This window comes from Schistocerca americana, chromosome 7, assembly GCF_021461395.2.
Source record: "Schistocerca americana isolate TAMUIC-IGC-003095 chromosome 7, iqSchAmer2.1, whole genome shotgun sequence".
In the NCBI taxonomy this organism is placed as follows: Eukaryota; Metazoa; Arthropoda; class Insecta; order Orthoptera; family Acrididae; genus Schistocerca; species Schistocerca americana.
The window spans coordinates 520,169,179-520,183,961 of NC_060125.1; the positions used below are offsets into that span (position 1 = coordinate 520,169,179).

The following is a 14,783-nucleotide window of genomic DNA, read 5'->3' on the forward strand; positions in this document are numbered from 1 at the left end:
AAAGGGTGGGTAGGGGAATTAAAGTAAAAAATTATTATTCATCTTGAGGTTGAAGCTCTTCTATCTGTGTTTGCTTACAAGTAAATTTGTTTTTTGATGGGATCTGCCTTGAGCAAACACATTTTGTCTTCTTTTATAAAATTGTGTTTGCTCAAGATGGATCCCATCCAAAAACAAATTCAAAAATTCTTATTTTCAGTCTGGCAGAAAATAAGGGGAAAAATCACAACTTTCTTGTAACATCCACAACATTCCCAGAAAAATGTTCCTTCTTAAGATATGTCAGTCATCATACTAAAATTGCATAAACCAATGCACTGTGGCAATTTCAAGAGCTAGCCCATGATAATACATACAATCATCTCTGGCTTAACTCCTACGGACCAAGATGACAATCATTTTCATATCCTAAGTCAATTCTGGAACGGTCTACCAGTTACTCATGATAACAAAAAAAAAAACAGCTCTTGACAACACTTGCATGTATTTTCTTTAAAACTGGTAGGACACGTACTCTGTTTAACCTCAGTTCTTCCTTTTATTACTGAGCCCTGATTATGTCTTCATGAACAAGGAGAGAGATAACCACATTAGCTTAAAGTAATTTAAATAATGTGAGGATGCCATTCTAGATCATACTATAGGGGAAGTGTAGGTATGCAGTGAGCAACAGAGGGTCAGAGACAGGAAGTGCGCGATGAAGGGAATGTTAGGAAAAGAACATGCCAAATAGAGGTTCACTGGAAGAATCTTAAGGAAATATAATTCAACCACAAAACGAAGTGACTTACAAAACAACTGCTTGACCCATTCTTGAGTACTGCTCGTCAGTTTGGGATTGCTAACAGGTTGGATTAATGGAAGAGATACAGAAAATCCAACAAAGTTTGACTAGTTTTGTTACAAGTTCATTTACAAAGCATAAGTGTGTTAAGGAGATCTCAATAAACTCCATCACTGGATGTTAGAAGAGAGACACTGTAAATCACAGGCAGGTTTATTGTTAAAATTCCGAGAGCAGCCAAGAAGAGTTGAACAATATACTACCTCCTCTCACATACAGTTCACAAAATGACCATGATGAGAAATATGGGAAATCAGAGGTCACACAGAGAATTGCCAAAAGTCATTCTTCTCTCGCAACATTTGAGAATGGGAAAAGGAAGGAAGATTAGTGCTTAATGTCTCGTCAACAACTGGGTCATTAGAGATGGAGCACAAACTCAGATTAGGTAAGAATGGGAAAGGAAATCGGCAGTGGCCTTTCAAAGGAAGTACTTAGGGAAATAGACGAAAACCTAAATCTGGATGGCCAGACAGAGATTTGAACTGTCATCCTCCCGAAAGCAAGTCCAGCATGGTAGCTACTGTGTTCCCTTCCTCAACGTGAACGGAAAAGATAAAGGTGGGAATGAGAGTGGCATCAGAAGTACCTTTCACCAAAGACCATTAGAAGGCCGGTAGACTACAGACGTAGATTGATGGATGCAGAAAGAAATGGAGAGAGGGAGGGAGGAGGCACAAGAGAGAAGAGAGTAGAATTTAGAGATGGATAGTAGGTAGCTCTTCAAAGAATAGAGGGAGGGACAAAAGCAAGTACAGCAGGAAATAAAGTTTGGCTCCAACATGCTATACATGTTTCTCTAAGTGTCTTCATATCTGTTTGCTCATCAACTGGAGATAACTGCCCATGTTACACTGTTTTTACATTCCAGAATTTTACAAAACATGTGTCATGAATTACTTGTCCTATTAAGTGGGCAGGCAGTGCTTGAAGTGGTGAAACAGACTGGCAAATTAAACACACATCTACCAGAATAAATTTCGTATTGTTGAGATTTAACAGTAACTGAGGCTGGAAGTTTTAACCCAGGAATGGATCCTTTTCTCTCTTCAAAATCTGTGAATTTATAAAGGAAGGATCATAGACTATTTCAGTTTGCCACAATGTGCGTGATAAGATTAGCTCTTGAAGACTGACACCACTCCCACATTTGAAATATCAGAAATCAGTCACACAAGATAACTGCTAGCAAATCACAGAAACTGAGAATGCTGTGATGTACGAAAATGACACCTCCAGACAGAGGCTTTCCAGCAACTATGTGTAAATCACTATAACTTACACATTAACGACAAGCTTTCACAAAAAGTAATTCACAAATATATCAATATAAAATTGAACATTGAAGTCTTCACATCTTTCTTCTGTTCTAAGGGGAATGAAACATTAGCTCGACATTGTACCAGAGCAATAGAAGTAATACTGAAGAGTTAATAACAGAAATTATCTTTCTTCTGAATTTTCAACAACATGCAGTTATAAATTAAAAATATAAAGTTCATATAAAAGCAGCTGTTCTATATTTAAAATACCAGTGAGATGGGCAAAAAATTCCTGGAATGTGAAAGGAATCAAGATACAATGAACTGAGGGGGTACAGCAAATGACACAAATGTGTCACACATATATCATACATGATATTAAATTATTTCACATACAATCATTACTGTCTGCAAGAGATAAAACACCAAAAACTGTGTAACAGTGTAGCACAAATGTGCTCTCCCTATACAGAGATATATTAGTTAAACTCTTCAAATGTTTGTACAGAATACATATCACACACATTCATTCATTAAATGCACTGTAAAATCTTCACAGTTAAGTTTTCACATAGTAACAAAGAAAAGATAGCACCACAAATAATGCTGTGCTGACACAACCATATGTTTGAGTCATACAAGTAAAGATTCTCAAAACAATTTTGAAATGTAAAAAAAGGGTATGGACGTATAACAATAAAATGCAGCAATAAGTCTATTCCAATACATACACATAAAGACTCTCGATAAAGAAATAATAGTAACTAATTTTTAATTTAAAAAATAAAAGTATCAAAAAGCAATAAAATAAGGTTGGTATATGTGAGGGCACAAAGAATCATGTGTAAATTTAAAGGGTCCTCCAAAGTGACAGAACAATTTTATGGCTTTTTTACATAGGCTAATGAACAAACAGACTGTTTTGATGAGCTATAAGGTAGAAACTGTCAGCTCTTACAATAGGCAGTAACACTGTCACAGGTGTTGTCAGAGTACAAAGTTCCAAATGAATGCAGACCAGCATTCTTATTCAGTAGATAATACTTTGGGGGGGGGGGGGGGGGGGGATTTATCCTTTTCATATAAATAAACCCATTCACTCCATGATTACTATTGGAACTTCTGCATTTATTTTTTAAAAATGCATGAAGACTGGTGACCTGCTTTACATATTAATAAAAACATCTATTCTGACAACACTAGACAAACTGTCACTTTTTAAATTATCCTGGATGTAGAAGTTTTCCTGTTTTTTAATGAAATGTTAAAAATGCATTAAAAGTTGCAGACAGCGTTGCATCATACATAAATGAGAGCAACTGTTACCAAAATGTCCATGCTACAAAGACGTACAATAATTTTCTGGATGATTAACAGCAATGATCGCTACTGCCATCACTGCAATGTAACAAACAACCAATGATACCAGTATCCTGGCACCAATGTTGAGTGACAAGCTGTTGAAGAACCATCAATGCTTTATTTTAGGAACCTCATCATCAGGTTCCAATTACAAAGTAGTTCCTGAAATCGAAGTTTTTATTTGCAGGTCAGATAAAGCAACAATTTAGTCTGTAATACATCAACAACTGGCATTTGATGGCAAATTACGAATGGACCACAGTAAAACACTGAGCAAGGTGAGCCTCAAATTTGAAGAAAATTCTGTTGATGAACTGTGCCCATACCTTAAAAATCATTTCATTTCTTCTTTAGAGGGTCACATTCAAATTTAAAACTCTGAGTTAAGTGAAGTTTCTGCCAAATTCGTCATTATTGGGTATTGAGCATGTCTATCACTATTATCCGTTTCCAATTAACAGTTCTTTTAACTGTCTTTAAATACACTTCACAATGTTCACAATTGTTTCTGTCAATCTGGAAGACCCAAATCATTCAAGTAGATAAAAGAATAGTAAAAAACTCTTCTTTTGAGCAATGTTCAGTATCAGAAAATACCTGTCTAAAATGCATTAAAACAGCTGTCTGCTCTGAGCAATAACTAAATTTCTTTAAAGAAAGGAAAAAAATCACATATAGACAGAGGAAAACTTCATTCTTCCTCTGATGAAGTAGATGATGTAGATGAAGCTGGCATGCTGCTGAACCAATTCTCCCTTGTGCCATGGAGAGGTGCACCACTGGATCCAGTTCTGTGAAAGAAGTTCAATATTACTAGCACACACATTTATCTCATGGTCATTACCTCTGAATTATGAATACAACATTCTCTCTTGTTTCAAACATTTTTCTGACCACTGTTGTAACTACGACTACGAGTTAATACACTAACAAAACAAAAAAAAGTTTTTCATCACCCCAGTTCCCAGAACTCCTGAAGATAGACGTTTACTGTGGATATTGTATCACAGACACAGTCGCTTTGACTGTCCAGGGATGTCACTAAACCCACCCAAAGATGTAAGCAACCACGCATGAGCAGCACCTATTAGACAGAGGGGGTCTGACAGCTGATCCATTCCAGTCATTCCACCATGAAGGAGGTACACGGCTCATGTTGTCTGTAGTTCAACCATGCCTAGACACTCAATACCACAGTTCGATCGTGTTCACATTGTTACTTTGTGCCAGCAAGGGCTCTCAACAAGGGAAGTGTACAGGCACCTCAGAGTGAACGAAATCGATTTTGTTCGGACACGGAGGAGATACAGAGAGACAGGAACTGTCGATGACATGTCTTGCTCAGGCTTCCCAAGGGCTACTACTGCAGTGGATGACCACTACCTACGAATTATGGCTTGGAGGAACCCTGACAGCAACGCCACCATGTTGAATAATGCTTTTCGTGCAGCCACAGCACATTGTGTTACGGCTCAAACTGTGCGCCATAAATAGGCTGCATGATGCGCAACTTCACTCCCGACATCCAGGGTGAGGTCCGTCTTTGGACCATGACAACATGCAGCACAGTACAGATGGGCCCAACAACATGCCGAATAGACCACTCAGAATTGGCATCACGTTGTCTTCACAGTCGAGTGTCGCATAAGCCTTCAACCAGACAATGATCGGAGACGTGTTTGGAGGCAACCGGTCAGGCTGAATGTCTTAGACACACTGTCCAGTGAGTGCAGCAAGGTGGTGGTTCCCTGGTCTTTAGGGGTGGCATTATGTGGAACCGACGTACGCCAACGGGGGTCATGGAAGGCGCCATAATGGCTGTACAATACGTAAATGCCATTCTCCGACCAATAGTGCAGCCATATCGGCAGCATATTGCTGAGGCATTCATCTTCATGGACGACAATTCACGCCTCCATCGTCCACATCTTGTGAATGACTTCCTTTAGGATAATGACATCGCTTGGCTAGAGTGGCCAGCATGTTCTCCAGACATGAACCCTATAGAACATGCCTGTGATTGATTGAAAAGGGCTGTTTATGGACGATGTGACCCACCAACCCCTCTGAGGGATCTACCCCAAATCATTGTGGATAGTATGCCACAACGAATACAGGAATGCATCAATGCAAGAGGACATGCTACTGGGTATTAGAGGTACCAGTGTGTACAGCAATATGGACCACTACCTCTGAAGGTATGGTGGTACAACATGCAATGTGTGGTTTTCATGAGCAATTAAAAGGGCGAAAATGATGTTTATGTTGATCTCTATTCCAATTTTCTGTGCAGGTTCCAGAACTCTCAGAACCGAGGTAATGCAAAACTTTTTTTGATGTGTTTAATTTGCTTGTTTTTCTTGAGCACAAGTTACAGATGGGTACTACCTTATCTACAGATGACTACTTTTTTGTATCTTCTATTTCAAACAGGAGCTGGGAGTTAGTTCTTTTTGCTGAAGTATATAAATAATGTAGTCAATGGGACAAGTATGAATGGCTATGTTGCTGTTTTTCCGCAAATCAGCTAACTGCAAATTTACTACTTTTTAATATAATAGAGGGAAACATTCCACGTGGGAAAAATATATCTAAAAACAAAGATGTCATTATAATAGAAGGAAATATTCCACGTGGGAAAAATTATATATAAAAACAAAGATGAGGTGACTTACCGAACGAAAGCGCTGGCAGGTCGATAGACACACAAACAAACACAAACATACACACAAAATTCAAGCTTTCGCAACAAACTGTTGCCTCATCAGGAAAGAGGGAAGGAGAGGGGAAGACGAAAGGAAGTGGGTTTTAAGGGAGAGGGTAAGGAGTCATTCCAATCCCGGGAGCGAAAGACTTACCTTAGGGGGAAAAAAGGACAGGTATACACTCGCACACACGCACATATCCATCCACACATACAGACACAAGCAGACATATTTAAAGACAAAGAGTTTGGGCAGAGATGTCAGTCGAGGCAGAAGTGTAGAGGCAAAGAAGTTGTTGAAAGACAGGTGAGGTATGAGTGGCGGCAACTTGAAATTAGCAGAGATTGAGGCCTGGCGGATGACGAGAAGAGAGGATATACTGAAGGGCAAGTTCCCATCTCCGGAGTTCGGATAGGTTGGTGTTGGTGGGAAGTATCCAGATAACCCGGACGGTGTAACACTGTGCCAAGATGTGCTGGCTGTGCACCAAGGCATGTTTAGCCACAGGGTGATCCTTATTACCAACAAACACTGTCTGCCTGTGTCCATTCATGCGAATGGACAGTTTGTTGCTGGTCATTCCCACATAGAATGCATCACAGTGTAGGCAGGTCAGTTGGTAAATCACGTGGGTGCTTTCACACGTGGCTCTGCCTTTGATCGTGTACACCTTCCGGGTTACAGGACTGGAGTAGGTGGTGGTGGGAGGGTGCATGGGACAGGTTTTGCATCGGGGGCGGTTACAAGGATAGGAGCCAGAGGGTAGGGAAGGTGGTTTGGGGATTTCATAGGGATGAACTAACAGGTTACGAAGGTTAGGTGGACGGCGGAAAGACACTCTTGGCGGAGTGGGGAGGATTTCATGAAGGATGGATCTCATTTCAGGGCAGGATTTGAGGAAGTCGTATCCCTGCTGGAGAGCCACATTCAGAGTCTGGTCCAGTCCCGGAAAGTATCCTGTCACAAGTGGTGCACTTTTGTGGTTCTTCTGTGGGGGATTCTGGGTTTGAGGGGACGAGGAAGTGGCTCTGGTTATTTGCTTCTGTACCAGGTCAGGAGGGTAGTTGCGGGATGCGAAAGCTGTTTTCAGGTTGTTGGTGTAATGATTCAGGGATTCCGGACTGGAGCAGATTCGTTTGCCACGAAGACCTAGGCTGTAGGGAAGGGACCGTTTGATGTGGAATGGGTGGCAGCTGTCATAATGGAGGTACTGTTGCTTGCTGGTGGGTTTGATGTGGACGGACGTGTGAAGTTGGCCATTGGACAGGTGGAGGTCAACGTCAAGGAAAGTGGCACGGGATTTGGAGTAGGACCAGGTGAATCTGATGGAACCAAAGGAGTTGAGGTTGGAGAGGAAATTCTGGAGTTCTTCTTCACTGTGAGTCCAGATCATGAAGATGTCATCAATAAATCTGTACCAAACTTTGGGTTGGCAGACTTGGGTAACCAAGAAGGCTTCCTCTAAGCGACCCATGAATAGGTTGGCGTACGAGGGGGCCATCCTGGTACCCATGGCTGTTCCCTTTAATTGTTGGTATGTCTGGCCTTCAAAAGTGAAGAAGTTGTGGGTCAGGATGAAGCTGGCTAAGGTAATGAGGAAAGAGGTTTTAGGTAGGGTGGCAGGTGATCGGCGTGAAAGGAAATGCTCCATTGCAGCGAGGCCCTGGACGTGCAGAATATTTGTGTATAAGGACGTGGCATCAATGGTTACAAGGATGGTTTCCGGGGGTAACAGATTGGGTAAGGATTCCAGGCGTTCAAGGAAGTGGTTGGTGTCTTTGATGAAGGATGGGAGACTGCATGTAATGGGTTGAAGGTGTTGATCTACGTAGGCAGAGATACGTTCTGTGGGGGCTTGGTAACCAGCTACAATGGGGCGGCCGGGATGATTGGGTTTGTGGATTTTAGGAAGAAGGTAGAAGGTAGGGGTGCGGGGTGTCGGTGGGGTCAGGAGGTTGATGGAGTCAGGTGAAAGGTTTTGCAGGGGGCCTAAGGTTCTGAGGATTCCTTGAAGCTCCGCCTGGACATCGGGAATGGGGTTACCTTGGCAAACTTTGTATGTGGTGTTGTCTGAAAGCTGACGCAGGCCCTCAGCCACATACTCCCGACCATCAAGTACCACGGTCGTGGAACCCTTGTCCGCCGGAAGAATGACGATGGATCGGTCAGCCTTCAGATCACGGATATCCTGGGCTTCAGCAGTGGTGATGTTGGGTGTAGGATTAAGGTTTTTTAAGAAGGATTGAGATGCAAGGCTGGAAGTCAGAAATTCCTGGAAGGTTTGGAGAGGGTGATTTTGAGGAAGAGGAGGTGGGTCCCGCTGTGACGGAGGACGGAACTGTTCCAGGTAGGGTTCAATTTGGATGGTGTCTTGAGGAGTCGGATCATTAGGAGTAGGATTAGGATCATTTTTCTTCGTGGCAAAGTGATACTTCCAGCAGAGAGTACGAGTGTAGGACAGTAAATCTTTGACGAGGGCTGTTTGGTTGAATCTGGGAGTGGGGCTGAAGGGAAAGACGAAAGGATGTGGGCTTTAAGGGAGAGGGTAAGGAGTCATTCCAATCCCGGGAGCGGAAAGACTTACCTTAGGGGGAAAAAAGGACGGGTATGCACTCGCGCACACACACACACACACATATCCATCCACACATATACAGACACAAGCAGACATATTTAAAGACAAAGAGTTTGGGCAGAGATCCCTGCCCAAACTCTTTGTCTTTAAACGTGTCTGCTTGTGTCTGTATATGTGTGGATGGATATGTGTGCGTGTTTGGGCAGAGATCCCTGCCCAAACTCTTTGTCTCTAAATATGTCTGCTTGTGTCTGCATATGTATGGATGGATGTGTGTGTGTGTGTGTGTGTGTGTGTGTGTGTGTGTGCGAGTGCATACCCATCCTTTTTTCCCCCTAAGGTAAGTCTTTCCGCTCCCGGGATTGGAATGACTCCTTACCCTCTCCCTTAAAACCCACATCCTTTCGTCTTTCCCTCTCCTTCCCTCTTTCCTGATGAGGCAACAGTTTGTTGCGAAAGCTTGAATTTTGTGTGTATGTTTGTGTTTGTTTGTGTGTCTATCGACCTGCCAGCGCTTTCGTTCGGTAAGTCACATCATCTTTGTTTTTAGATATATTTTTACTACTTTTTAAGTTTGATATGTTTTTTAATTTAAAAAATATATAAAATAGAATGGAAAATCCAGGATGAAACAGCAACAACAATATTACAAAAAGGACACATTACTACTCACCACACAGAGGTGAGAGAAAATGTCTCTCTCACACACACACACACACACACACACACACACACACACCTACACCTACTATCTCTGGCTGCTGGGACACAACTGCAGATCATGCTGGCATCTGATGTGCATCAATCTGGGATGGTTGGTGGAAGAAAGGAGGCATGGAGCATGGAGTGGGGCGATGTTGTGCTGCTTGTGGGAGCTTGCAGGGGCATGGTGAGGACAGGGTGGGCTGCTACGTGCAGAATTGGGAGGCTGAGCTACCCTGCTATCAATACCGCCTCCCCTATCCCCCACTACACCCCATGCCACCTTATCTCCACTATCCATCCCAGATTGCTGCAAATGTAAGATGCAGACATGGTCTGCAGAAGGGCCCCAGCAGCCACAGACAGCAGCCATGTGTACGTGTGTGCGTATGGGGGGGGGCGGCACAAGCACACTATTTCGGATGAAGGACTTTTGTTTGAAAGCTTACATATTTAGGAGTCCTTTCACAGTGCTTGTCTGCAACTGAACGCCTCCTGTTTAGTGATTAGCAATCTACCCTTTTCATAATATTATTAAGCATAAATTAATGTTAAAAATTACATTATAATTACACTTAATGCAATAAATGTATATCTTGATGCTCCCTCACATTACAAACATGTATACATGTAAGCAACGACATCTTACAAACAAGACAAAAACAACAAAAAATTATTGTGGGTCATGCCTGTAAACAGTAATGAGATTTTACATGAAGTGACTTACCTATACACAAGAGGTCATGAATAAAATGGAAAATGCAGTGGACTTTTCCAATTAATTATGCCAACAATATGCTACAGGATCTTTCCTGAATCTTGTGGTGAGCACCCTGTTCTCTCCAGAGCAGTGGGCATCACAAAAGAAGACTGTAAATGCTGTTGCAGTATTATGTGGGTCATTCATTGTGCCAGTAAGAGTAAAAGAGGCACACTGTTTGATAAAGTAAACAGTTGTATGCAGCTGCCAGTAGACAGTTTGCTACGGAATACATTACCTTGAAGCTCCTGCTGACATATATGTCAGTTACTTGGCACTTCTCCATAGATTATATCATATATTTATGACAGATAATGGGTCATCAACCATTGGTCAACCTATTTTATTGGCAAAAGTCTGATGTCTCCTCAAATTCTATGCCTCTGCCACAGCCAATAGTGGTCACTTTGTGGGAGGTGCTGCATGTGCTGCAACTAGGTAACTTCTGTGTACCACAAACTTTAAGTTCTCCAGTTATCCACACTCTGTTTTGGAGTCCAAACTACATTCTCTTGACATTCCCAGTAACAGCACTCCTCAACATAAAGTTTAAAACCATCTATCTAATGCATACAAGATGACAAATTACACGCAGTATGCTGCTTCAGTTGCAGGCAAAATGGAAAATGATATGCAGTGTGCTTCTTCACGTTCTTGTACATCATTTGAAGATATAAAGTTTGTTAAGAACACATGGCTGTGTCAAAGCTGTTATATATCACATGGTTACAATGACAGCAGTTGCCACAATTTTCATGCGACTTAATATTGTCTTGTTTTCCTCATTATGTTGCATTTTTGGACACTAACGTAGTACACAAATAGCAATATTAAACAGGATCGGACAGGGCAGAATGTTCCAGTCTTCAAAATGCATATTGATCAACATAAAGAGAAAACTCATTGTGGGTACCCTTATTAAGAAAAAAACTGTAGTGTATTTACACTCATTGATGTTATAAAGAGTACTATGTGTGCAGCTTTTGCTTCATATAGTATATACATGAGAAACATATTGTGAACTGTTTCCTAGGAATACACAAATAATTAATTTCTTTTACAGACAAAAGTTTTGAACAAGAATTTTATAAAAATTCTAGAAACATGTAGCTTGTTGCTCCTATTTAGTAGTTGCACATCACAGACACATCCCCATTTATGGTTTCACTTTTTGCCAATTCAATTACTTCACAAAACTGACCAATATTTGGTATCCATGAGAGTCTCACGTATTCACAAATGAGAGAAAATACCTGTCGTAAAAGGGTGTGGTGTCACAATGCTTACTAACTAACCGAGAGAAGTGTGGCACATGTGGAGGACAGCAACAGCTCTCTTTCCTCAAGAGAGACATAATGTTCAGTTCACATGAAGGAGAAAGACACAGCATTAAACACTGAAATATTGTTACCTGTGCCTGACATGAAGTAGATTCTTAATCAATTAAGAGAAACATAGGCAATGACGATGGTGATGCTGTTTGTTGCTTTTGGGAAACATAAAGAAAGATATACAGCAGGAGGGGGTGAAGTGGGGTGGGGGGTGGGAGGAGGGGGAACCTCTACTAGGAAAGAAGTGAGAGAACCCTGATTGTTACACGGAATGCTATTGCACTACTTCACTGTGAATATCCCCCTCTACATTTATTATGTAATCTGTAGCACTAGATACCGCAATTGCAACAGTCCTTGGAAGGAGGTTTTGCTTACATGTATCTGCAAGACGATGAATGAAATAGGAAAACATGACATTCATTCAAACATCTAGAAACATCTGTGACATAAAAGAGGAGACAACAGACACCAGCAAGGGGAGACAGACAATAAAAATCTTTTCCAAGACTTTCACAATGATAGGTAAATAACAACTCAGACACAGGTACATCATTTCAAGACTAAGAATGAACTAACTTCCACGAAGTCTTACAATATTTACTTCAAGAAAAATGAAAAGTAGTCACACAGTCTAAAACTTCCTATTTCTTCAGTAAAACAAATTTTAATTAGACACTTCTTACCTTAATAACAACATTGTACACCTGATGTTTAAATATCAATTTAAGTTTTAAATGATTTATTTCCTATTAGTCTGGAACTGAACCTCCCTTGATTTCTATGCAACTAGATGCCCAGTTTTCAAAAATTCCACACTCCCAATAGATAACTGAAACATACTTCATGAATATCAGTATACTTGTAACTCACTCATTCTCATATTCACCATCAAAAAGCTGTACCGATATCTAAGTTTGTATGTTTTGTATTTGAAAGTGTCTCATATTGTGATGACTACCAGAAATAAATGATAACTTGTTATACATATTTTACACACATCAGTGTTGCCAACTACTGCACAGGCACAAAATGACAAACAGAATCCTCAGAAATTAGATGGAAATAAGCTAAAACTTAAGCAATTCTCCATTAGAAAATCACACAAACTGTGTGTTTTTTGATCAAACTCTATGCTTAATAAATTCTTGCTATGGAAATGCAACGCAACGGCAAAAAGGTGGGAATTTAAGTAGATGGGACCTAGATAAACTGACTAAACCAGAGGTTGTACAGAGTTTCAGGGAGAGCATAAGGGAACAATTGACAGGAATGGGGGAAAGAAATACAGTAGAAGAAGAATGGGTAGTTTTGAGGGACGAAATAGTGAAGGCAGCAGAGGATCAAGTAGGTAAAAAGACGAGGGCTAGAAGAAATCCTTGCGTAACTGAAGAAATATTGAATTTAATTGATGAAAGGAGAAAATATAAAAATGCAGTAAACGAAACAGGCAAAAAGGAATACAAACGTCTCAAAAATGAGATCGACAGGAAGTGCAAAATGGCTAAGCAGGGGTGGCTAGAGGACAAATGTAAGGATGTAGAGGCATATATCACTAGGGGTAAGATAGATACTGCCTAAACGAAAATTAAAGAGACCTTTGGAGAAAAGAGAACCACTTGCATGAGTGTCGAAAGCCCAGATGGAAACCCAGTTCCACGCAAAGATGGAAAAGCAGAAAGGTGGAAGGAGTATATACAGTGTCTATACAAGGGCGTTGTACTTGAGGACAATATTATGGAAACGGAAGAGGATGTAGATGAAGATGAAATGGGAGATATGTGATACTGCGTGAAGAGTTTGACAGAGCACTGAAAGACCTAAGTCGAAACAAGGCCCCGGAAGTAGACAACATTCCATTAGAACTACTGGCAGCTTCGGGAGAGCCAGTCTCGACAAAACTCTACCATGTGGTGAGCAAGATGTATGAGGCAGGCAAAATACCCTCAGACTTCAAGAAGAATATAGTAATTCCAATCCCAAAGAAAGCAGGTGTTGACAGATGTGAAATTTACCGAACTATCAGCTTAATAAGTCATGGCTGCAAAATACTAACGCAAATTCTTTACAGATGAATGGAAAAACTCGTAGAAGCCAGCCTCAGGGAAGATCAGTTTGGATTCCATAGAAATAATGAAACACGTGAGGCAATACTGACCCTACGACTTATCTTAGAAAATAGATTAAGGAAAGCCAAACCTACATTTCATGCATTTGTAGACTTAGAGAAAGCTATTGACAATGTTGACTGGAATACTCTCTTTCAAATTCTGAAGGTGGCAGGGTTAAAATACAGGGAGCAAAAGGCTATTTACAATTTGTACAGAACAAGATGGCAGTTATAAGAGTCTAGGGGCATCAATGAGAAGCAGTGGTTGGGAAGGGAGTGAGACAGGGTTTTAGCCTCTCCCCGACGTTATTCAATCTGTATATTGGGAAAGTAGTAAAGGAAACAAAAGAAAAATTCGAAGTAGGTATTAAAATCCATGGAGAAGAAGTAAAAACTCTGAGGTTTGCCAATGACATTGTAATTCTGTCAGAGACAGCAAAGGGCTTGGAAGAGCAGTTGAATGGAAAGGACAGAGTCTTGAAAGGAGGATATAAGATGAACATCAACAAAAGCAAAACGAGAATAATGGACTGTAGTCGAGTTAAATCAGGTGATGCTGCAGGAATTAGATTAGGAATTGAGACACTTAAAGTAGTAAAGGAGCTTTGCTATTTGGGGAGCAAAAAAACTGATGATGGTTGAAGTAGAGAGGATATGAAATGTAAACTGGCAATGGCAAGGAAAGCATTTCTGAAGAAGAGAAATTTGTTAACGTCGAGTATAGATTTAAGCGTCAGGAAGTCGTTTCTGAAAGTATTTGTATGGAGTGTAGCCATGTATGGATGTGAAACATGGACGATAAATATTTTGGACAAGAAGAGAATAGAAGCTTTCAAAATGTGGTGCTACAGAAGAATACTGAAGACTAGATGGGTAGATCACATAACTAATGAGGAGGTACTGAATAGAATTGGGGAAAAGAGGAGTTTGTGGCACAACTTGACTAGAAGAAGGGATCGGTTGGTAGGACATATTCTGAGGCATCAAGGGATTACCAATTTAGTATTGGAGGGCAGTGTGGTGGGAGACCAAGAGATCAATACACTAAGCAGATTCAGAAGGATGTAGGTTGCAGTAGGTACTGGGAGATGTAGGAAGCTTGCACAGGATGGAGTATCATGGAGAGCTGCAT

The 14,783-nt window shown here is 40.9% G+C and overlaps 1 protein-coding gene across 1 annotated transcript in view; it reads right to left on the reverse strand.

The window, feature by feature from the left end:
• Positions 1-4,128: 4,128 nt before the first annotated feature.
• LOC124622511 overlaps positions 4,129-14,783 on the reverse strand; it is a 65,847-nt gene continuing 55,192 nt past the window's right edge. The window contains exon 7 of the mRNA XM_047148231.1: positions 4,129-4,259. Coding sequence (XP_047004187.1) covers positions 4,160-4,259 — 100 coding nt within the window. The 3' untranslated portion in view covers positions 4,129-4,159. The remainder of the gene's footprint in view (positions 4,260-14,783) is intronic.